The following is a 25,031-nucleotide window of genomic DNA, read 5'->3' on the forward strand; positions in this document are numbered from 1 at the left end:
TAGCAAACGAAACAAATGGGAAAATTTTTATGGAATTCGATGATCATATGATTAGACAAACAGACGAAACAATTGAATTTTTTTCTGTACTTCAACAATCATATGATTGTACTTAAAATGTGCGTGCAGGAGGTTGATGCGCCATTATTTTCTCAGTTCATGTACTTGATTATTTTAAAGTGGTTATGGAAATTTTGGTTGCATCCCATTCAATTTCAATTTTCCTCCTCCTTTTAGAGTCCCGTGATGATCATAATTTAAAAATCTATAATGATGTTCAAATTGTCTGACCGTAGGCTTCGGCTTTGGAAAATGTTAGGCTATGCAACTCATTTGTAAGGAAGATCATAATTGTATCAAGGTAAAGCACCAATAGATGTAATTATATAAAAATAAATGCTATCTTCTTTTAAACCGTCCACTCTTCTTGTGTCTATATGTATGCATGTGAGCATGTTTGTGTTATGTACGCATGCATGCATGTATATATATATATATATATATACCTGCATGTATATATATATATTATAGGTATATATGTATTTATATCTAAAGTACTTTAAAAACCATTATGGCAACATTCCATTGTGACCAAGGGCTATGGACCATGAAATAATACTCGAATTATGATGGCCTGGTTCATTGGACCAGCCTATTAATAAGATATCCCCAGCCTACTAAAAAAAAAAAAAAAAGAAGTGGAACACACACCTTGCACATGCCTAGTTGGAGGAAGACTCCCCTCGGCGACTCCCGAAGAAAGTCGGACTCTTAAAGGCCACCCCCCTCCTTCAAGCCACCAACGATCATCATTGATCTCATCGTCGATTTGGATCCTTTTATTATACTTTATTTAAGATTAATTTACATACAAAATTAGTATTATTGGCTTTGTGTTACTATAGGCGGTACCCACGATAGCATGGCCATATAATATCTCGAATTTGGGATGTGATACGAATAATTTAAATTATAGAGATAGAAAAAAGATGGCTGGTAAAGTTTTGGAATTATGCGGCTGTATGTGAGTTTTGTGGAACCATGAAACCACAAAATACTATTCAATATAAAACAAATTTTTAGAGGGCCTTTTTCACAAAAACCCAAGATTAATGATTTATCAGTGCTAGCAAAGCTTGTTTTATAAAAAGTAACCAAAATAACCATGCCTTGAATTCATTTATTTTGATTTCACTATAAAACTCATGAACCCAAAAATAAAATCTCAATTATATCCTGTATAAGAGAAAAAAATAGATAAGGTTGCATATTTTTAAATTTTAATTCTGTGGCTGGTCTCCCTATTAAGAGATGAGTAATTATAAGTAAAATGCAGGCAGGTCATCCTTCCTCTTTTCAACCCCTACCCAACAAAAAAAAAAGAAAAAAAAAGAGTTGAATATGAAGGAGAAATTGGATCTAGATATACATGCTCTTTTATGCTTTGCATCCGTGAATGGTTGTTTGAGATTCAAGCATATTAGAATATCAAAAAGTCTAGAAAAAATTATACAAAACACGATTTGGCACTATGAATACCATATGTACGGTTTTCTGAGACGACAACTAAGCTAATATGCAGCAAAACTCCAATAAATATTAAAATTTTGATTATGATACTTTGCAAAACTAAACGAACTATCAAATCCAAATACTCTCAACTTTTTTTAGGAAAAAAAAATATAGTTAGTGCAAATGGTTATTACAACGACATTGAATTATAACATGCTTCGCAACACATCCAATTTTTCCTTTTCATTTTATGTTGTGAATATGCAAAAAAAAAAAAAAAACAACTCACAACCTTTACCTTTTTTTGTTAAATTTCCATACAGTTGAATGCATATGAAGTGAGATTTAGACACCATGGGTAAAGAGCAACTAAAATCAATTATCAAGTCAAAGTTATCCTTTATTTGTTTAGCTGCTCATGTTTCTGGTATGGATTGCTAATCACACTTTCAATTTTTGTTGGCATTATTGAAAAAAAAAATAAGAGAAAAAAATTATATTTCCATCCGCCTGTTACAATATACAGAAGCAGCCTTTATATAGACTAGAAAGTTGACCAAATTTAGTAAGACCGACTAAGTTTAACATAATCAATCAATCAATGGACCTAATCAATCATATGATTTTAATTCTTCCTCAAAGCTAAAGGTAAAGTAGACACCAACTTGAGTTTGAAAACAAAAGATCGCAAGAGGCTAAAAGGATGAGATTTCGTGATCAAAGAAGAGCTTTGGTGGACATCATTCTTGAAGGAACTAATATCATAAGTATAAAATTTCTCAAAGTACCATTGGACAGAATTCAGTTCTATATCCATCAATAGATGCATATTGCTCTAGAGGATAATGCTCAACCATGCCATGATAGAAGCTTTGTCAAAAACATTGCAATATCCCTCTCACTTTGTGCCTGATAGGTGCGCTCTAATCTAGCAATCCTAGCATCAAATCGAAAATTTATACAAATAATAGAAAACATAACCATGCTTGACATTGCTATGGCTCCCTTTTAATCTAGCACAGTAGATGCAACAATAACAAAGAACCTTAAAAGAGAATATATGCAACTTATTTAATTTCCAAGCGAAAGTTTTGCGTGACGTTGAAGCATTCTCTATTTATACATCACGACACAGGCTCGTGCGAGGAGAGAGGGGCCACCATCTCCACATCTCTAACTCTATTTTGTCTCCACATCATCCCTTAAGTGTACTTTTAAAAAAAAGGGAACGAAAGGATACAAAATTATAGTCTCAACGGCATTCTCTCTCTCTCTCTCTCTCTCTCTCTCTCTCTCTCTTTATTTATTTATTTTTTTTTATTTATATAAAATGAATGATCCACCGTTTAAATACAAATACATTCAATAAAGTCAAAAAATAAGTCTTGAAACACTCTAAATAACTCTTTGGAGTGACTGGGCACATACGAAGCCATCCAGTTCGTAGCTCCGTTAACACATCTGTTGGAGGTGTAAAGGGGGGCCACAAACCTTTAATCCCATACTACTTAAGTAGTGGAAAGGATTGTGCTTATAAGGGTCTCCATCTTCTTTTCCTCGCGAGGCACCTTTTGGACAAAGCCATGAGGGGTATCTTCCGTCCTGGAAAGACGGGGGGCTCTCTAAAACAGATAATACCTTGTGACGGGACGCAACCTCTTTTCTTGCTCTAATAGATAGGGCACCACACGTGCATGGACCTTCCCCCGCATAATCCTTTCCACTCGGAGATAGTGTTAGGGGTGTAAAGGAGGGCCACAAACCTTTAGTCCCATACTGTTTAAGTAGTGGAAAGGATTGTTCTTATAAGGGGTCTCCATCTTATTTTCCTTGCGAAGCGCCTTTTAAACAAAACCGTAAGGGGTATCTCCCGTCCTGAAAAGATGAAGGGCCTCTCCAAAGCGGACAATACCTCGTGATAGGATACAATCATTTTTTTTGCTCTAACAACATGCTTAGCCTAAAAAGTCACATCATCGTTTGTCATAGTCTAAATATTTTCTGCAACTTATTTAATTTCCAAGTGAAAATTTTTGCGTGACGTTGAAGCATTCTCTATTTATACACCACGACACCGGCTCATGTGCGAGGGGAGAGGGGCCACCATCTCCGCATCTCTAACTCTACTTTGTCTCCACATCATCCCTCAAGTGTACCTGTTAAAAAATGGAACGAAAGGATACAAAATTGCAGCTCGTTCTTCTCGCGGCACAGCTCTCTCTCTCTCTCTCTCTCTCTCTCTCTCTCTCTCTCTCTCTCTCTCTCTCTCTCTCTCTCTCTCTCTCTCTTTATTTTTATAAAACGAATGATTCACATCCTTTGAGTATGGACAATAACAAGTCCTCGAGTGCTCTACATAACTCCTCTTCTTCAATCCATAAGGTACCTTTGGAGTGACGGTCCACATACGAAACCATCCAATTCGTGGCTTCATTTATTTCTCTAAACACATGCTTAACCTGAAATATCAAATTATCACTCATCATAGCTCAAATATTCCAAAGCAGGGAGTGACCTTCCACCGCCACTGGAGCCACTCTGCTTCAGAAATTGAGGTATCAAAGATCCGGCATCCACCAACAACCACTATTCTGAAGTTTGAGCTCCTGATGACGAAGCCAGCACCTCTCCTCGGCCCACAGCAATCTCTTTTTGGGGCACCTCATTTTCATCCACTTCTGGTGCTGCATCCTAATTTATCGTTCCATTAAAATTTGATAGATAAAAGATGATAAATTAGGTTAAACTTTATCAGTATCCGTGCTTCCTTTCACCTGCATCGCGTGCATCCAACGCCAGAAAATTAAGCCGGCTCTACCCCAACCTTCCCACGTGGCTCGGTCCAATTAGTTGCGGCAAGCGTTTGCGTTTGACGCTGCTCGCCCGAGGTCGCAGCCACAGCAGCATTGCAGCGTCGCACCGACCTCCTCGCGCTTTACCGTGGTGACGTCGTCGTTTAGGACGGGGTGTGGGTAGCGCCCCCGCAAGGCGCCAAGCAGGCGTAAAGGCGGGCGACACGTATGGGCGAAGTCCTATATCTTCCTTCGTTTCCCCCGCCCTCTCTCTCGTTCCCCTACGCTCTTGATCACAGTCTCTTCTCTTCTCTCGCTCGCCATGGTTTTCTTGGTCAAGCTCGGGAAGGCTCTCTTTGCGCTGCTGTTCATCCTCTCTGCATGGCAGCAGTAATCCCTTCTCTTCTTCTCTTCTCTCCCTCTCTTCGTTCTTTTCGATCGGTTCTTAGGGTTTTGGCGTTTTGATTCGCCTCCGTAAAACTGCGGTTTTTGGCTTTTGATTTGCTTGAATGAAGCGAGCTATGGTTTCGTTTGGGTTTCTCTACTCGCTGCATTATGAGAAAAAAACGGCTTCCTTTATCGTTTATCCCGTTTCTTTCTGTTTCTTGTGTTTTTTTTTTTACTCTGATGTCGTTCGAAAATGTTTTATAGGAACTGTTTTCTTGATTCACTAGTGAGGAGGTGAAGAAGAGACTGCTTTTGAGCTGTGATTATAGTTTATTTTTTTGAGAGATCAACGTAGCTTGTGGACTCTTCGAGGAAAAACTGTGTTTTGTGTATAAAAAGTTCGGATTTTTCTCTTCTGATGCTGGAACGGGAAGTTTATGCTTTTGTTTTGATTGCGGTTTCTTTTGAGCGATCAGCGTAGCCTGTAGATCTGTAAGAGAAAAAACTGGTGTTTTGTGTCGTCTTTGCCTAATCTTTTTCGGAAAAACTAGTGCTTTGTTGATAAAAAAAAGTTTGGATTTTTCCGTTCTGACGATAGAACGGGCAGTGTAGCAGAGGATGGCTCAAGGGGAATTATCTTTTAGATCTATTGGGTTGTGGTGCTGCAAGCTTTTGTTTTGAGATATAAAGGTTGTTCCTTTTTGCTCTTAAAAGTTTTGAGGACACACTGGTCACTGGTGTTTAATTTCAGCTAGATTACACATACATTTTCTTCTGGTACAGAGGACATGATGTTTGACTTTCAATGCAAGCAATGAAACTGGCATTCCTAAATGGTGATGAAATTATTAAATAGGAATATCATATGAACTACCATGGTTCACTCCTACGAAATATTCATGCTAGGGTTCCATGATAAGAATATGAATTTTTTTGGAGGGATAGCTACAGTTTGGAACTGGAAAATTTAAATCTTGTTGCATTTGAACTGGATTGTTAAATATCTATATCCTGTCGCATGAAAAATATTTTTGCAAACTAGGTGGCTGAATGATCTAAATGTTGCCATATGCAAATTATTCAACTGCTATTGATGATATCCTCAGGTTTCTTGTTTTAACTAGAAAATTTAAATCTTGTTGTATGTGAACTAGATTGCTAAAAAAAATCTAAATGTTTTCATTTGTAAACTATTCAAATGCTGCAATTATATCCTTAGATTTCTTGTTCAACTAGAATATTGTAATCTTGTCGTCTGTGAACTAGATCGCTAAAAAATCTAAATCTTGTCGTTTGGAAACTATTTGATTGCTTCAATGATATCCTCGGATTTCTTGTTTAACTAGAAAATTGAAATCTTGTTGTTTACGAACTAGATCGTCCAAAAAATCTAAATGTTGTCGTATGTAAACCATTCGACGGCTACAATGATATTCTTAGATTTCTTATTTAACTAGAAAATTGAAATCTTGTCGTTTATGAACTAGATTGCTAAAAAAAATCTAAATGTTGTCGCATGTAAATTATTGGACTGCTACAATAATATCCTCGGATTTCATTAGAAAATTTAAATCTTGTCGTATACGATCTAGTTCAGTAAAAAATCTAAATGTTGTCGTATGCTGCAATGATATCCTCAGATTTCTTGTTTAACTAGAAAATTTAAATCTCGTCGTATATGAACTAGTTCGCTAAAAAGGCTAAATGTTGTCGGTCGTCAACTGTTTAACTGCTATGATGATATCCTCAGATTTCTTGTTTAACTAGATAGTTTAAATCTTGCCGTATATGAACTAAATCGCTATCTAAATGTTGTCGTATGCAAAATGTTTGACTACTACAATCATATCCTTAGATTTCTTGCCATGTGTGAATTGCATTCTAAGAAAATCTAAATCTTGTTGTATGTAAAAGGTTTGGCTACTCCGATGATGTCCTAAGACTTCTTGTCATATATAATCTATTTTGCCAAAAAAATTGAAACTTGACATATAAAATATATTGGATTACTCCAATGGTATCCTCATACTTCTAATTGTGTCTGAAGTATATTGCCAATATCAAGTTTTGGTGATATCGATTTTTGATGTATGTTAGTGTGTCAGATTTGGAAACTGAAAGAAATTTAAAATCCATCAATGTAAAAGATTTTGCAGGTACTATTCAGATAATGCTATCAATGACTATAAATACATTAGCTTACATGTTTATAGTTCTTGTTAATTTTTCGATTTTTGTTCTCCTTTGTATAACTTTCATTTCCATCATAGTAATCAGTCTAGAATCTTGATAATGAATATTCTAGTGTTAGTTTTAGCAAATCCATTTGTTTCCGTTTTATTTAGCAGATATGCTTACTGATTGTATGTGAGTTACATGTTTGCCTACCTTTCCATTTTGAAAAGTTAACTAATTAAATTTTTTAGTGAGTTTTTGAGCAGCTCTAATTGTTTTTGTTAGCATAAGTGAACTATTTTCTCTGCAAATATATACATCAATCCTTGCATCTTTCATACATCCAACCTTCGTATTTATCTTGTGCTTTGGATGAATGAAAGTATACTGCAATTTTGTTCGCATGCATGGATGTTTAGATGTTTGGAACTTTCCAGAAACATTGTTGATCCGGATTAAAGCTGCTGAAAATATTTTATTGTTGTAAATTTTTGCTATTATGCTTCAGTGGACATGATTTACCAGTAGTCTGGAATATGGTTTTGATGAAAAAAGAGAAAAAATATTTTTCTCAGAAATTTTATGAAGTTTTTTATGGATTCTGAGAAAGAGAAGACTGTGTTTCTATTTTCATATCTTTTGAGGTCTAGCCTAGAATTGAACGGAATAATGTATGACTTGGTTATATACAGATGTTATAGATTTCTGTTTTCTGCTAGATCTGATTACATCCAAATACAGATCAGACATGGAACAGGAGCATAAAAGAGAAATCTGAAGTCCATTAAGTTTTCTAAGTTAGAATTACTGGCCAATAGGGTTCAGTCGCAACGAACGCGTCAAATGTTAGAGTTCTAGTATTTGCTGTGGTTGGTTTCAGAAGGATAAGAGATCTGATGACAGATTTATTGAAGATAGATAAAACTATGAAAGTGGATTTGGAGAATCATAGAAATATAAAATAAGAGAAAGTTGAAAAAAAGAAGAAGAATTAATGACAGATGTGCAATACAAGAAACAAGATGAGCAGAAGGACTCGAGAAAAGGAAAGAGGCGAAGAAACTCATTGAAAGGAATCGTAAAGCATGAAAGGAGCTTTTAAAGAAAGAGAGGCAAGTATGGGACAATAAGTATATATGTGTTGAGTCTGTTGACAACGTATTTTTATCTTTGGAGAAGGATGTTTCTTTAAAGGAAATTTTATTTTAGATCAGTGATGGTCGATATACAAAATTGCAGATAGAGAAGACTCAGAGAGAGAATGATGACTTAAGTTGGTGCTTGTTAGTACAAATCTATATTTTAGGTCCTTCGCTAATGAGGGCAAAAAAGTAAATATCAATTAGTTGCTAAAAAAGAGAATTCCCTTCTATGAATAGAACCATCACACTTGTCCATTTCATGGTCTCTGGATCAGCCATCCAGTATGCTCCTCAAACACTCTGTCCAACCATGTCTTCCTTCGCCATGACATTAGCAGGAACAAGTTAGATTGCCTTACAACTATTTATTTTCATTTTTTTTAGTACTTCCTCGATTCAGTCATTTTTCATTTTTCCTGCAACATGTATGTTTTCTATGATCTATATGCTTAGCTTCTTTTATAACATTGCTACTGTTATCACCCATCTTTGTTTCTTCATTGCATCTCTTTTTAGATGTCAGTATTCTCTCTATTTCCAAGTTTATATTGATTGATAGGCCAGGGGTATTGGTTGATCAGGTTAGCATCCCTTTTGTGTGTTTGGAGTCAGTCATGGGTTTGAGAATGGTGGAGGAGACATATTTCAGGAAAATAGGTTGTTTGCTCTGCCTTCTTCAGTATCTCCTTTACAATTTTCATTTGAAATCACTTTGAAGGGGGAGTTTCTATTCATGGTTGCTGAGAAGGGGGATGTAGTTTTAGCTAGATCTTAGCAGAAATGTAGGGGTTGAAGGATTTATGACTTTGTTTAAATTTAAAAGTCATACTGATAGGCTGTTCTACTTATGGTAGCATAGACTATGGAGTTTAAAAATGATTAGAGCTCTGGAATTTGCTTGAGATTCTGAGTTTTTCCCAGCTAGTGGTCTTGTGGAAGGTTTTGACCTTTCACAACATTATAACAAGGGGTCGAGGCTTTGTCAAAAATGTGTTTTCTTTGAGATGATGAAACCATATCTTGTGTTCTTTTGTGCAGAACTAAGTTAGGGAGAATATTGTGATTTTTGGCTCGTAATTGATAACCCTTTTGCTTTTCTCCTGATTTGGAGAAAAACTTTCTAAGCTTATCTTAAATTTGCCAGTGTTCTGTTGCTTTTTGGTTGGTATGGCTTTGTGGTTAGTTGTTGCATGTCTGTTTGTTTCTTTTTTAAAGGGCTTTCCCCTGAGTGTTCTCTTTATTTGTTTGCCCCTACGGACCACATAGGCGATATTATCTCTTAGTTTGTGTTCTTCCCCCTTCCCTCCCTCTTCTCTCACTATGTAAAAGTGATTATCTGCGAGGCTTTTAATACGAGCACTTGAGCTTTTCATCAGCATCTTATGGCATGCTGGTTTTCAATTTGCATAGATGATACCCTTGATTTGTGAGTCAGTTCAATGATGCGGTACATTAAGTAAACATCTTGTGTTTCTCACATCCATAGATGATAGTGCACAAGGCCACAAACTGTTGTAGATGATGAAACAAGTGATGAATGTTGAAGTTGATCTGATATACATTATACAAATCATGGTACATCTTGTATGTATCTCAAGCGACTAATGTATGTTGATGTGCTTTGAAATGGTTATGCATGTGGACTTTTTCTAATTTAGATTGTTCTTATTTTGCTATTAGCTATAGGTGCCGATGTTATAGATATTAATGCTTTGTTGGTAGTTTGGGGTCCAATGATATGGATGCTTTATCTCAAACAAAGATTAGACTTGGATTATTCTGATATTTAAGAATATGGTATATCAATTTAATGCTTCCCATAATGGTCTTGTTTCTAGTGCCACCAAATGTTTCAACAATTTAGTAAAATCATCAATTAGACATTTTCCAGCAGATACAAAGCCAATGTTTTCCTTTTGATGGAGCTCGCAGTCAGCAGCTGTTGCCTTTTATTGCCTATATAAACTAACTCCCATCATTATTTTCTCAGGCTTGATGAATTTGGAGCTGACGGTGGACCTGCTGCAAGGTTTGTTGGGCCCAAGGTTGACTTTGTCACGGATCGCGCAAGCTCAACACTGGGAGTACAGCTGCCAAAGATTGAAGTGAGGAATCTTGTTCATCCTTTTCCTTTGTCCATTTAGTCAGAAGTAATTAACTTGTATGACTGCTTACTTGGGTGCATCACCTGTAATTTGCTATTAGATTAAAAGTCTGATAGCTACTGGTATAGCACTGAAGGGAATTGGAGGCATTTTATTTGCTCTTGGTAGCTCAACTGGTGCTTATCTCCTGGTCAGTGTACTTTCTGTTATCAAAACTTTATACCCTTTCTTTCCATTGAACCTTATATAACCAGCATGATCATCACTGTTGCATACATCGTTTATACTAAAATTCCCCTTCATTTGTTATGCAGTTATTGTATATGGGAGTCAGTGCCCCTTTTCTGCATTATTTCGACGACTATGATGATCCCAACACTCTCCAGGGCATCACACTGGTTATCATCAGCATTCTGACTTTACTATTCTACAGCATTCAAGGATCTCTATCCTCTTTCCTTGCTGTTTTTTCTTATGCATGGCTTCTCACTGCTTGCAGGATCTGGCAATTTATGGAGTGCTGTTTTATTTTGTCGGAATACATAGGTTGATGCTGAAGCGGCAGGCCAGGAGGAGGTCCCTTGGACCAAGGACCATGTAGACAGCACAGATGTATCGGATATCCGTCTACATAAAATAAGCAAGTGGGATATGGACACTGTAGTAGCTCTTTGTTATGGGATCTAGAAAAGCTCAGAGAGCTGTGGTTTGGTTTCTCGAGTTTCAGAGTGCTTCCATATACATTGGCATGTCATTGTGGAGCTTCTTGTGTTTCTGTTTATTCTGACATAAACTAGTATTCTGCTTGGGTTAGTATATATGCTGAATTTTGTTCGCCATGCCTGATCTTGAAGGTATCGACGGCCATCTGCATCTGGTATGCATGATCGTAGATGCAACAAATATGCTCTTTGATTGAAGGAAACAATTGTGTAGTTCATGATGTAGCTCTTAGATGCCTGCTGTTGGATAGAAAGAGTAAGGGCTTTCGGAACCATATAATGATGAGTATAAAGGCTATTTTCAAGGATAAATAAAAGGACTATTTACAGGTGGGTATTCCACAATTCTGATAGGTTTTGAGGATCAAAACCATAGGCCAAGATCACATGAAATCTGAACTGTAAGAAAAGAATAACATACCTGAAAATTTTGCTGCTTCAAGGATTGAAGTTGAGAGGAAAATCCCCTGGCAAAACCTAAGTAGAATCCATCCTGGATCAACTCGAGTTGTCCCAATGGGAACGAAAGCAGAATTGAGAGGTTGGGAAAAGCCAGTAGACAAGAGAGAGAAGAAGAGAAGATCTCTTGATTCTTCCACTTTGCTCGAGCCAGCTGACTCTACTCGGTCAACGGTCTTTGGGCCAGTACTTAAAGGGCTCGAGGCCCCACAATGATTAAGGCCCACAAATCCCATAATAAATAAGGTCCACAAATACCACAATAAATAAGGGCCACAAATACAACACACACCCGAGCAGCCCATCTCAGAGTTGGGGAAGGCCCGGGAAGGGGAGAACACGGAGGAAATGATATCGTTTTGGTACTCCCTAAGCCTGAGATGGATGAATTCAGCTCTTGCCTATCTAATGGCTTAAGACTTCTTGGGATACGATCCCCAGGATTGTCTGCAATCAGCCAAGTATTTGTGCTGATAAAGGTTATGCAATAGTTATATGAATTTGATTGCGGAATTTTATATTTGAGTGCTAGATAAATTTTCCTAAGTTTGAGTTTGTTTGAGTTAAAGTTTTTGAGTTATCATGGTAGTAAGTGTAGTGTAGTCATATGATTGTGCTTGGAATCAACTAATTCTAATCTGCAAATTGGAGTGCAAGTAAATTGCTTAATTGTACTTGCCATTGGAAAACAAACAGGAAGACCAGTATCATTGGTGGATCAGAGTTTACCATGAAATCAAAAATTTTGGTATCGCTGAGGTTTTAGATGACATTATTGTTTAAACATTCAAACAATTTAAACAACTAATGAATGATCTGGGATTTGTGCTGGTAATCATTACACTACAGTCACTACTTAGCAACTTCATCTTCGATTCTTAGGTTGTGCATACTCAAAAAGCTAATACATGGTAATTACAATATCAGGGGGCCTCACCTTTTCTTTTTTTAAAAAAAAGTTAAACAATTATATTTTATTTTTCTCTCTATCTATAAGTATTTTTCAATTCTTGTTTTAAGTCATAATAAAACATAACCTAAGAATTTAATTCTCGGTGTTTGAGAAATAAATAAATAAATAAATAGAACAGGAGCTTGTTGCACGTGCGTCGTACGTGCCATACGTGCCAAAGCACTAACCCCGTGTGACGGCGCTCAAGGAGAGGGGCCGCCGTTTCTGCTATCCCGGCGGTGCAAAACGGGGCCCGTTATCCTCCCGAAACGCGACTCGGGCTTATCTAGGGTTTTACGGAAAGGAACGAAACCCCTCTTCCCGGAATACCCCTTCCCTCCTCTCAGCCATGAGACGAGCTTCTGCTCGCCTCCTCTCCGCCTTCACCAAAACCCATCCCAATTCCCGAAATCTCCCCAAACTTCTCTCTCCCCGCCCCCTCCCTTCGAATCCCTCTTCCATTTCCAACCTGTTCCCCAGAACCCATCCCCCGATCCCGTTCCCCAAATGCCCCTCCCGCTCCCTCCAAACCCTTTCCGCGAACGCCCCTCCTGCTCCCCTCTCCTCCCGGCAGCAGAAGCTCAAGGAAAAATCCGACCTTGAGGAGGCCTTCGAGTCCGCCACCACCACCGACGACATCCTCGCCGCCTTCCAAGCCTTGGAACACGCCCTCGACGAGAGCGACAAGAGGCTCGGCCTCGCCTGCCTTAAGGTCGGCCAGCATCTCGAGTCCATCGACTCCGAGGACCATGAGAAAGTCCTTGGCTTTGGCCTCAGGGCTCTTAAGATCCTCGACAAAGATGGCGAAAGCTCCATCTCGGTTGCCATGGCGCTCCACCTGGTCGGCTCGGCGAGCTACAATCTCAAGAGGTTCAATGATAGCTTGGGGCTCTTGAATCGGGCCAATCGGATTCTGGGCAATTTGGAAAGAGATGGTTCGAGCGAATTCGATATTCGGCCGGTGAGCCATGCAGTCCAGCTGCTGCTCGCCAACACGAAAACGGCAATGGGTAGAAGAGAGGAGGCTCTGTTCAATCTTAGAAAGTGTTTGGAGATTAAAGAATCGATCTTGGAGCCAGATAGTAGGGAATTGGGGGTTGCCTATCGGGATTTAGCAGAGGCTTATGCTGCAGTTTTGAACTTCAAGGAAGCCTTGCCGCTGTGCTTTAAGGCATTGGAGATTCATAAGACACAGTTGGGGCAGAATTCGGTTGAGGTAGCTCATGATCGGAGGCTTCTTGGGGTTATCTATACGGGTTTGGAGGAGCATGAGAGGGCCTTGGAGCAGAACCAACTCTCCCAGAAGATTCTGAAGAACTGGGGCATGGGTTCTGACTTGCTCAATGCCGAGCTGGATGCTGCCAATATACAGATTGCTTTGGGGAAGTACGACGAAGCCATCAACACTCTGAAAGGGGTAATTCAGCAGACTGACAAGAACAGTGAGACTCGGGCATTGGTGTTTGTCGCGATGGCTAAAGCATTGTGTAACCAGGAGAAGTTTACAGATGCAAAGCGGTGTTTGGAGATCTCTTGTGGTATTCTTGAAAAGAAAGAATTGGTCTCTCCTGATAAGGTTGCTGAGGCATATGTGGAGATATCAACGTTGTATGAGATGATGAATGAGTTTGAGACCGCTATTTCTTTGTTGAAGAGAAGTCTTGCAATGATTGAGAGAATTCCGCAAGAGCAGCATGTGGAAGGGAATGTCTCGGCAAAGATTGGCTGGTTGCTTCTCTTGACTGGTAAAGTAGAGCAGGCTGTTCCATACATGGAAAGTGCTGCTGAGAGGTTGAAGGAGAGCTTTGGGCCGAAGCACTTTGGGGTGGGATATATCTACAATAACCTGGGAGCAGCGTACATGGAGATGGAGCGGCCACAGACAGCTGCGCAGATGTTTGCACTTGCAAAGGACATCATGGAAGTTTCACTGGGGCCACACCATACAGATACCATCGAGACGTGTCAGAGCCTTGCAAATGCATATAGTGCAATGGGAAGGTATTAGTTTCTCATCATTTTTACTCGAGTGTCATTTTATTTTATTTTTTAATGTTAATGGGAATCCGGATTCTGATGATACCTTTTGATGGCCACAGGCTAGCATAATAATATGATCTGACAATTGATTCTTTTGGATATTGATTTGATGCAATGTGAGATGGCTCTGTGGACAACTATAAAATTATGGTGGTTCGTTTGTTATCTTGGGATCTAGACATGGTTTAGGTTCTCCATGTATTGCACCATCATGCCATAATTGTGTCAAATTCATAGCCAATCTTGTTGCAGTCTTTACCCTTGTGATAGAGCACCAGTTGATAATTTATTGTCCCTGCTTTTTGTGTTGGTTAAGAAAAGCCACCCTATCGTCACTAGATTATGTATTATGCTGCTTAGATGTATTTGCAACTGGGTTTCACTATGGCAGGATGATGAAATATAGAATCTATATAACAACTATGTAATCTAAGCCTGTCTTATCAGATAGGATTGGCTTCAAAGCACAGCCCTGAACAATAAGTTATGTAAGATTGAGGGCTTTGTCAAAAAAATTGTTGCTGAATTTATTTTCTCAGCAAGAGGCCAGACACTTTGCTTCTCAACACTTAGTGTTACTCGGCTCTTTTGCATTGTCTTCATATAAGTGGACCTTAGTTATTTTTTCAGTATTATTTGTTATTAGGCTTCTCCAACAATCTGATTTGGTACTGTATCTACAGAGTGAATTTCATGATACTTGACAAAGCATGGTGGATGTCTGTTATGTGGCTAGACATTCTTTGGATTTTTATGTATGTGTAGGAAGTACAAACAACATTACTTCCTGTTCCACTTGTAACATATTGCGTGGAAAATTTGACTTATTTCTCGAGTCAGCACGACTTTGTGTGCTTTTGTGTCTTATGTTAGACATCACATTTTTGGGGATTCTGAAAATTGCATGTCAGACTATCAAGGATTTCGCATGTTCAGTTATGCTGACATTGCTAGTTCTGCATAAATTTGCTGTTGTACAAGATATGCATCCTTTTGAAGCTCTACCGTCTGTCCCTTACCTCTTGTAGTTGTAGATCTGGAGTTTTAGGTTGTCATTGAAAGGACATTTTATGTATTTGGTCTTTTCTAGCAAATCATGAAATCAAATAGTCAATTTATTGCAAGACACTGAAGGATTGGAGTCTAAATCTCTAACTCAATTAAAAAAAGGTTTCAGCTGTTTAATTATCATTACCTATCATCTTAACTCTTTCATCACGAACTTGCATTGGAATGGCCTGTGATATTCCTGCCATCTTTTATAAAATCATTTAATATTAAGTTGACAATAGAAATCTTGTCGTTGCGAAGAACACTTAGATATGTAATGAAAGACAACTTTAGAATCTTGTGAATTATTTTGGTAATATATTTTCATATTGAAGAGATATTCTACTGAGGCAAATCATATTATAAATAATATCTTCTGCCATGAATTGCAGCTATGCCCTTGCATTAGAATTCCAGCAACAAGCTGTTGATGCATGGGAGAACCATGGTCCGAGTGCCAAAGATGAGCTTCGAGAAGCTACTCGGCTTCTTGAGCAGATAAAGAAAAAGGCTTTCGAATCTATGTCTAATGCAGTTTCTCAGGAGGCTCTGCCTCTGTCTCATGGAAGTGATGCTGTTCCTTCCAAACTTGAGCAGCATTGATGACAAGGTCAGTTTGTACGTTTTGAAGCATTGTGGATTTGCTGCTGGTATTCTTATATTCACGCATGAATATATATGTCTTAGAATTCTTTGCCATGTGAAGTTGTGATCATGCTTCTCTTTCCTTTCGACTTAGCATAAGTCTTGTCTTCCATTTGAATTGTTAGCTTTTATATCTAGAATAGCAGCATACCAGCATCTTTGTAGTAGCTTACCCTATACTTCTGTTGATCTGTTTCATACATCTCCAAATCCTGAGAGAAAAGTACTCTATTTTCTGGTAGCTCCTGTGGTGGTGGAATTGATACCCTGTCGCTACCAATCATAGCTTATCTGGAACTCCCTTTTGGAGATTATTTCATGTGCCAGTCATGCCCATAAACTTCATCAACCCATGTCTGTCCAATAGAGCAAAATTTTATGCGTGCTGAACCATCGACTTGGAAGATTCTCTTTGTCAACTGAAACTTGCATGTGTTAGAGGAATAAACAGCCCCTTTCTGATCCAGTCTAACCGACCTCAAGCTGTAATGGCATGTATTGCTCTCAGTACATTTGATTGCTATACTAAATTTTCCTTTTGATCTCCTGTTCTTGAGCATCACAGGAGACGTAGTCCTTGAGTATGACACTAGCTGGGAACAGTAAACCTTCTCTGAGGTGGAATAAGTAGGAATGGACGTTAATGTTTGAACGGTGTAAACCTAGAAAGTCTTGTTTTTCATAACATTCTTCTTTATCTAATCCAAGCAATGAGTGGGGAGCTCTCCGACTGTCAGTTTTTGTTTGATTAACTGTCCAGTAGATGTGTTATGGTCTTCATGTCTATGTTGATTCTATGAATCATCAAACTAATCAACACCACCACCTAATTCATGCTATGGCTGCATTGTTCATCCTACCAAGTAACCTCCATACTCATTTGTTTGCAGGTCGCCATCATGACCCCCACACTTTCTAATTTGTACAATATCTGGTTTAGAATAAGAATGTGGAGCACTTGGCAGTGCCATCCATTGAGAAGCTTTTTCATATAAATTTATCTTCAAGAACCTCCTTATGATGTAAGCATATTTCTTCAAGAGCTTGGGAACTGAATTTGATCTGCAGACTCAAAATTTCAACACTGCCCTTGAGATCTATGTTTTCTCTAGATCCCCAGTCTAAAATTTTAATTGCATAAAGTTTGTCTAAGAATGATGGTTTTTATTTGTGGATTGCTGCCACTTAGGTTTCTTGGTCCAATACCTGGGCGGCCACCTTGCTTATTGGACCTCCATCACTCAACGTGCCCTGTTTTTCTTTTTTGCTGGAAAGCTGTTGGTCTATGTGTATACCTTATTGCAGAGTGGACCCCATATAGCAACATTTCACCAGTGGTGCCAAGAAATGTAGTAGTCAGATATCCATTTTTTTTAGAGCATAAGAATGCCATGTAAATCCAAACTATTCAATTTTTGGGGATAAAAAATAGGACCAAGATGTTGCAAATTTGTGTCATAAAGATACTCTATTTGCTACACCAGTGATTATCCTTAAAAGCGATCACAAATTCTTTTTGAATAGTTAAGCATCAAAAGATGTAACTGACCTATTGATTCAGATCATGCCCATTTCTGAGTGGTTTGCAAGCCTTAATAGTATTAATTTGTTAGCCTTGATTTTTGCTCACATTCTTTATGTAGGATTTCTGGTGGGTGTGATTCTAAAGCGCATTTTTTGCAGATGAGATTCTAAACTGCATTTTAGAGAGCGATCACCTATCCATCTGAGAACATGATGACCGGTCCAAGGTGTACCAGCGGTTGGAAAAGGTTTCTCGGTTCAGATTAAAATAGTATATTTCAAGTGGGTCGCTCATAAAAGTGAAGAAATAAGATGTTCGTCAGGCACCATTACCTAATGATTCCTGCAGCAAGCACCATTGTGTTGCAGAATCCAGACAGACTATCAAAGAATGTACTGGGCATTGGAGGTCACCAAGTGTGGATCATGGTGTTGAGTTCTAAATGATGTTCTCACTGGTAGCATCAAATTCAATACATTGGAGTTGAATAAGTCGGTGCCCGTTTAGTACTGAAAGGGACAAAAAACTCCAGGATGCTTAGGTTTAGTATTTAAAAAATGATTTCTTAAAGTGAGATTTTCAATGTATACAATTGCAGGTGCAGGTGTTATGTTCAGAGTTTTAATCAAGTTTTTCTGGCACATTTTCTTTGGATTCACTTAAAGGCTACATGTCTCTGAGCCCGTTTGGGCAGTCTCTGATATTCTGACAATGCATAAGCCAATTGGTCTGTATGAAGGATTTCATAACTGCATCCTGTGGATCAGTGTCGACCTGTTTTTGAAATTGGTGGTGGAAGAAGGCTGGATAGCCATCAGCACTGCATGCACCCTCATGTTGCTGATGTGAATGATGCTTTCTGCTTACTGGAGGGATGGTTATTTTTGATGGACAGGTCTGAGATGGTTGGATCCATTGTCTGGTTTTATGGGACCCTCCATGTTCTGGACAAGTGTTTGACAATTATAATTTGAATTGCTTCAAGCCTGCAAGAGGCCAAGTAGATATCTCAAAAACTTAAAAAATGAGTGTTCGAGGTCCCCTCATGGAGAACGTAGGCCTCAAGTTTGCTACCCTCCAGGCTGCTGCTACTCTTCCTCTCTTGCTTGACTTGTGCCTCCTCCTCTCTCTCTCTCTCCCTCCCCCCCCCCCCCCCCCCCCCCTCATTTGTTATGGAGTACATGAACTGGTCATCATTCCTACTTGTTCCTTTCATGATAGCAGCGTGTTCTGAAGAAATTTAAGAGGAAAGACCTGTGAAGTTTCTTTTGGTAGCCCAAAGATGCGAACTTATGCTTTAGTCCGGTTTGAACAATATCGAACTTCTTGCACACCAGGTATATTGGTAAGTAAACGACAATAAGGGGTGATGACCATAAATCTACTTCTCCGTCGTCTACTTGCTTCACAAATGAAAATAGTTATTTTGGCATGATTATAGGTTTTGATAAAAAGCATGCCTATAGGTTTGGAAAAGTATTGGGTTTTGTCACATTTGGACTTGGAATGATGTGGGGACAGCTGTTGCCCACTTGCTGTAGCTTTACTTTGAATTGCTTCAAGCCTGCAAGAGGCCAAGTAGATATCTCAAAAACTTAAAAAATGAGTGTTCGAGGTCCCCTCATGGAGAACGTAGGCCTCAAGTTTGCTACCCTCCAGGCTGCTGCTACTCTTCCTCTCTTGCTTGACTTGTGCCTCCTCCTCTCTCTCTCTCCCCCCCCCCCCCCCCCCCCCCCCTCATTTGTTATGGAGTACATGAACTGGTCATCATTCCTACTTGTTCCTTTCATGATAGCAGCGTGTTCTGAAGAAATTTAAGAGGAAAGACCTGTGAAGTTTCTTTTGGTAGCCCAAAGATGCGAACTTATGCTTTAGTCCGGTTTGAACAATATCGAACTTCTTGCACACCAGGTATATTGGTAAGTAAACGACAATAAGGGGTGATGACCATAAATCTACTTCTCCGTCGTCTACTTGCTTCACAAATGAAAATAGTTATTTTGGCATGATTATAGGTTTTGATAAAAAGCATGCCTATAGGTTTGGAAAAGTATTGGGTTTTGTCACATTTGGACTTGGAATGATGTGGGGACAGCTGTTGCCCACTTGCTGTAGCTTTACTTTCCCAGCATCCAGAGGAAACCTGCGACCTTAGGGATTTTTTTTTTCCTGGGTTTTTTCCTTTCAAGGCAATCGAAAGTTTCCAAAGACTGCTGAGAGTGGAAGGATCTTAGGAGAACTGAATGAATATAATACGATTGACCATTCTTGTTTAGAACTTAGAAGTTTCTCGGCCATCAGATACATGATGCCCCTGTGATGCAATTCTAAAAGCTTCAAGGTAAGAAAGGATGGACGTATAAAAAGAAAGGACACCTGCTTATAAGAGAGGGTTATAAAAAAATATGCTTTTTTGCTGTGTTCTCACTTAGGTTCTTGGTTCTAAATCCGTCGATGGAGCTCTTCTTTCGACAGAGAGAAGATTAATATATGCCTGAAATCAAGAGCTCGGGGAAAGACTAATGTCTCAGTATGGGGGCGTACGCTTACGCTTACGACGCAGGCTCGTGTAGGTCACTTGGTCAGAAGAAAAGAACCATAATGGATTGAAGTGTTAAGGTCCTATAGCATGCAGAAGATAATTTTTCACCACAAAAAAAGGGGAAAGGAGAAGAGCTTAGTTAAACAAGGAAGAAAAATTTTAGCCTATCCAGTGATTCAATTCCAGTATACACTCCCTCTATGTTCATATGATAATCTATTCCAAAGCCTGTTAGAAAAAGAAGCAGCAGCAGCAGGAGAATTCTCTTTGGTCACACCTCGTTTTGAATTGGAAGAACGGAACTCCTTGAGCTCCGGCACTGACCGAACGAGAAGAAAGTCCGCCGGATCCTCCCTGAATTGCTGCTGCTGCTCTCCTCTTGGAAGTGTGGGTTCTGCTGCAAGATGTTCTGCACCGCCATGTAGAGCTGCCTGTCACTGGAGGAGTCCATAGAGAAGGACCTCCTCATAGGCTGGATGGAGAACCGCTCGTCTTTGCCCCTCGCATCGATGCACTCGTCCCCCATGCTGCTCCCATGGTGGAGTTTCCTCTCCTTCTTGTGCCCACCCCTCTGCTCTGCTTTCCTGGGGGGAGGATCCGTATTGGTGCTACCGGTGGCTGGTTGAACCTCGTCCATGCCATCGTTACTAATATCTATCACGATATCCCCACTGTGCTGGAGATTCTGGTGGGAGGCCAAGTCCATCAAGTTGTCGGCAGGAAGTGGAGTTGTGGTTGTGATGTCCGACCTGCAGAGGGGACAATTGGCATTGGTTTGAAGCCAAGTATCGATGCAGTCTATATGGAAGACATGGAGGCAGTTGGGAAGCAGTCTAATCCTCTCTTGATCTTGGAACTCATTCAGGCACACAGCACACTCATGGAAGGACCTCTTCCCCTGTTCATCGCCATCATCACCACCACCACCACCACCTTTCCGGTATCGGAATGTCGGTATTGCCCGGATGGCGGATTCTTCGAGGCCGCGGCTCTGGGTGGCTCTCGCGTAGGCCATGAGCGGGTTCTCCCCGAGCCTCCCGGAGCCAGAGAGCCGGGTGATGACATCGGAGCGGCGCCAGTTGAAGCAGCACTTGATCACAAAGACATAGTAACTGAGGAGGAAGATGGATGTGGAGAGGATGCCAAGGATCGAGATAGCTAGGATGGGGAAGTTGCTGTATGGGGAGGGAGTTGGGGATGGTGGTGGGGGTGGGAGTGGGGGTGGTGGCTTAAACTGCGGATGGTGCCCGCATCCTGGACCCATTAAAATAGGAAGAAAAGCTCCTGTTGGGAAACAAATGAAAAAGCCTGAACGATCAAAGTTAGAAGCGGGGGAGATTGGTGGTGATGGAGGTCATGAACATAAAATAAAAGCAGAGAATTCGACGAAGAATGCGATCGAACATTCACAGAACTTCTACAAGAACAGGGGAATAGGATTCTACCTTCCCGAGCGATGGAGAAGTGCACTCAGACCAAGAAACTTTAATGGAGAGGAGATGGGATGGGATTCGCAGCGTTGGAAATGGGAGTCGGGGATGCCATGGGCTTTTCGGTTCACGGAAACGAGTTGATAAAGAGGACTGGAGAACAGGGCGAGTGGAGAGGGGGAGGTAGATTTTTTCTGAAAAGGAAGACTTCGTGGCATCATGTTGACAAGAGCGGATCCAAGACCGCCCGGTCAACACGATTCTCTTTCTATTTTCTCTTGATGAGATGGTGAGATGACCCAATTTTATGGGCCTCACCTATTTGCCCTAAAGGGTCAAAAATTGAGAGGAGCGTGATAGAAGTTTGCCTCCTTTCTGAAACACTAGGTCCATGTAGCAAATTGGTGGTCAAATTGATTTAATTTTAGACCAATAAAATCTAACGCTTTTAAATTCTAATTGATGAAGAATGTTTAGTTTTTACGTACATAAATTAGACATGAAGGTGATTAGAAAGGCTATAGCATGTAGACGTGTCTGATAAGTTGCTTTACTGTAGAATCTAAGTCTTTTTTGAGGGAGAAACATAGGCTTCATAGCCATAGATATAGAAATATACGTACTTTGATCAAGTCAATTTAGTAGCTTAACGTGTAAGGCGAGCTCAGCTGGTGCATAGCTTGACCAATTGATTATGAACTGTGCATTGAGTTTAAATGTTGGATGATGCACTTCTCAATATTTTTCATCTAAACAATTTATAGCTGGTGACTCTCTCCCTTTCTCTCTCATAAATTTTAAAAAAAGAAATGTTTAGTTAATAAAAAAAGATTATTTTCTATATCCTGTTTGGTTTACTTGTAAGTTTGACTCTATGGTAGCTGGAGCTGCATTGGCCATATATGATTGTTTCTTCCTCATGTTTTATTAATTGCGACATGACATGAGAAGATACTTGTATTACTTTAACATGGTTCATCTGCCTCGAAAAGAAACAAGAAATGTCGGCATTATTTTTTTCATAAAATAAATGACAAGATATGGGGCTTCGTAAATAAATCTAAAAATATTTAAAATTATCGGATGGAAGCTCCTAAACTTCTAGTAACATGCTATTAGCAAACTTTTAACCTTGTTCCTCACATAAACTCACGGTTTAATGCAGACATTTTTGTCGTGAGATGATATTAAAGACAAGAAGATCTGTGATGGTCGCAAAATATGTTATATAGAAATCAGCAGGCAACCAAGTCCACGAGTAAACGACCGAACGTAGCTGAAAGGTTGGCCTCTTGACTTCCAAGTCAAAAATGCGTTATCGAGAGAGGAAGAAAAAAAAAATAAAAATTAATTTCCTACTCTTTCAATGATGCTGATATATCAGAAAGTTTTTGTTGACCTAAACTGTCGTTTTTACTTTAAAAAATTCGCTAATAATTTTTTTTTCAATTTTAAAGATGCCTTCACGGCCCACGGATATTTTTTTTTTAAAAAAAAAACAACACAGGCCAACGAGATTAGCTTCTCTTCCTCTAAAAGTAAAAATATTATTTTCTACGTTGAATATGCCGTGTTCCAATCACAACCATTTATTTTTATATATTTTATTTATCAAACATATATCTTGATGTATTATTTAAATAATTATGATCGGTGCTGTGCATAGCCGTACGTGCATGCATGCATGAGACCGAGGAAATAATTTCTCGAGTGGGGACTCGGTTAGTCTTTCCAGCCTTCGGAGCCTTCGGAGGGGAAATACCGCTTCTTGGCTCCACGGGTTTACCAAGTCTGGTCTTTGTTCAGGAATTAGCTTTTTGTTTTGTTTTGGTTTTTTTTTTTTATGCGTGTGTTCTTGCTAGAATTTAGACGTATTGGAATTCTAAATTCACATCACCATCACCAAGGAGGAAAAGTAAAAAAGGATCTTTCCTAACATCAAATCATAGAGTTGATTTAAAATGATTCCAAGGCTGGAGATGATGTGATGGCGGACATGATCGTGCCTAGAAATTTGAATCCCTGGCTACCAATAGGATAAAGATTGCAGAGTGCCAGTAGTGCAAGCAGCTATGATCATATTCCTGTACGACCTTTTCCATGACCTCATTATTTTGGTGGGGCCACACCATCCTCTTCTTCATGGGGGGTAAGCTGATATTAGCTCAATAATATTTGCTGTGATGTTGTGATGTGGATTCGATGCAGGAGACTACTGAACTGCAATTGCTTCAGAGAAAGATTTCAAAAAATAATTGCTTAAGATTTTTTTTTTAATCTTTGAAGAAATATGGTTAGAATATCGCCAAGCACCGTTAACAAATTGGCTTACTTCTGTACTGTTTGACTTGCTCTTATGCGGTCAAGAAAAGGTTTGATCTTAAATTGGGTCATGATGTTGATATGCACCGAGCAAATTCCAACGGCCGGATCCCGGAAGGTTTTGCTGATGGAGGCATCATTTTTTTATATATATAAGTTAACCTTTCTCGTCCTGTTGGTTAATATCGAGTTTATCATTTAATATCTAATAAATGCACTTTTAACTCATCATAATATTGAATTAACTTTATGTTCTAATTATTTCATTTCCTGCACCACCAGCCAACTTATTGTGTATAAGAAAAAAATATCTATGGACTCGAGACAAATTCATATCTTTACTCAACTACATGTGAATGAGCACCAAATTATATCGAAACAATGCAAATGTGTAGCAATAGATGACTGCTATCATGAGATGAACGATCATTAAATAATATAATTCATGAGCACATATCGAATCACACATAGTATGCATTTTTTGATGATCAATCATCTTTTAATAGTGGCCGGCTGGCCGTTTAATCGCGTGCCGGTATGCCTCCAAACCGTTGGTTTAGAACAGCTATAATTCTCAAATACTGCAACAATTTTTGGCGACTTTGGGAAGCTAAGTTCTCTAATCTTTGACTTAATCCAAGTACCATGTACCACTCTTTTCTTTAATTTAAACATATACAATGTTGGACTCGAACTGCTCCTGGACAATCTGTTTGCAACTACTGGATGCCAATGCTATGCTGTCAAGGGCCGAGTGGGGGATGGCTAATTGGCGACCCCACATATAAAAGCCAGAGAAGGACCTTTCAAATCCATCAATCTGGCCGAGGAAAAGCTTCTGCAGAAGGGGATGGCTTTTATGAGCAAGGGACATCCAACCCATCAGAGAGCAGAAATTATCGGCAGTGCACAATTTGGTGATACAGCTATTACCTTCTTTGGGCTGGAAAGTAGATGCAGTCCCCAAGAAAATGATAGAATTGTGACAATTTAGAAAGCTTAAGAACAGTCATATAGTCCCTGTATGAAACTTGGCAGCCTTTTTGTTTTACTTTCTTTCTTTTGTAAATCACATTTCTGTACTTAGTAAATAAGTGGTTTGATTCTCGAGCAGTACATCTCAAAAATCCGGGCTTCTGTGTAGTTCGAGTGTCCTTGAATTGGTGGGTCTCCCAGCTTTTTCTCCCTTTTTGTTCTTTTTAGGTGGAAGTGACTAAAAGAACTCATAGGC

General features: G+C 39.3%; 3 protein-coding genes across 5 annotated transcripts; 2 read left to right on the forward strand and 1 right to left on the reverse strand.

The window, feature by feature from the left end:
* The first annotated feature begins 4,507 nt into the window (after positions 1-4,507).
* LOC103705454 (uncharacterized) lies at positions 4,508-10,952 on the forward strand. The gene is made up of 5 exons (XM_008789165.6): positions 4,508-4,694; positions 9,999-10,113; positions 10,214-10,303; positions 10,428-10,511; positions 10,613-10,952. The coding sequence occupies exons 1-5, from the start codon at positions 4,627-4,629 to the stop codon at positions 10,712-10,714; spliced, it is 459 nt and encodes a 152-aa protein (XP_008787387.1). The 5' UTR covers positions 4,508-4,626; the 3' UTR covers positions 10,715-10,952.
* Positions 10,953-12,457: 1,505 nt separating this feature from the next.
* On the forward strand, positions 12,458-18,260 carry LOC103705453 (protein KINESIN LIGHT CHAIN-RELATED 2-like). Of its 3 annotated transcripts, none has more exons than XM_008789164.6 (3): positions 12,458-14,247; positions 15,729-15,946; positions 17,625-18,260. In XM_008789164.6, the coding sequence occupies exons 1-2, from the start codon at positions 12,596-12,598 to the stop codon at positions 15,937-15,939; spliced, it is 1,863 nt and encodes a 620-aa protein (XP_008787386.2). In that variant the 5' UTR covers positions 12,458-12,595; the 3' UTR covers positions 15,940-15,946; positions 17,625-18,260. The 3 variants fall into 3 exon arrangements, with proteins under 3 accessions (XP_008787386.2, XP_008787385.2, XP_026659824.2); XM_008789163.6 differs by having other exon boundaries at positions 12,460-14,247; positions 17,665-18,260; XM_026804023.4 differs by lacking the exon at positions 17,625-18,260 and adding an exon at positions 16,872-17,063 and having other exon boundaries at positions 12,490-14,247.
* Positions 18,261-20,188: 1,928 nt separating this feature from the next.
* Positions 20,189-21,645, reverse strand: LOC103705563 (RING-H2 finger protein ATL16-like). Its single transcript, XM_008789326.6, has one exon. The coding sequence runs from the start codon at positions 21,310-21,312 to the stop codon at positions 20,320-20,322; it is 993 nt and encodes a 330-aa protein (XP_008787548.2). The 5' UTR covers positions 21,313-21,645; the 3' UTR covers positions 20,189-20,319.
* Between the last annotated feature and the right edge of the window lie 3,386 nt (positions 21,646-25,031).

Source organism: Phoenix dactylifera, chromosome 16 (assembly GCF_051530095.1).
Source record: "Phoenix dactylifera cultivar Ajwa chromosome 16, Ajwa_hap1_PhDact_Kaust_v1.1, whole genome shotgun sequence".
NCBI classification, from domain to species: Eukaryota; Viridiplantae; Streptophyta; class Magnoliopsida; order Arecales; family Arecaceae; genus Phoenix; species Phoenix dactylifera.

Excerpts from the sequence above, each read along its gene's own strand:
- LOC103705454 (XM_008789165.6), top strand. The coding sequence starts at position 4,627 with ATGGTTTTCTTGGTCAAGCTCGGGAAGGCTCTCTTTGCGCTGCTGTTC. Across the intron at positions 4,695-9,998 it reads ATCCTCTCTGCATGGCAGCA|GCTTGATGAATTTGGAGCTG; the intron begins GTAATCCCTTCT and ends TTATTTTCTCAG. Across the intron at positions 10,304-10,427 it reads CAACTGGTGCTTATCTCCTG|TTATTGTATATGGGAGTCAG; the intron begins GTCAGTGTACTT and ends TTTGTTATGCAG.
- LOC103705563 (XM_008789326.6), bottom strand. The coding sequence starts at position 21,312 with ATGGGTCCAGGATGCGGGCACCATCCGCAGTTTAAGCCACCACCCCCA.
- LOC103705453 (XM_008789164.6), top strand. The coding sequence starts at position 12,596 with ATGAGACGAGCTTCTGCTCGCCTCCTCTCCGCCTTCACCAAAACCCAT. Across the intron at positions 14,248-15,728 it reads GCATATAGTGCAATGGGAAG|CTATGCCCTTGCATTAGAAT; the intron begins GTATTAGTTTCT and ends CATGAATTGCAG.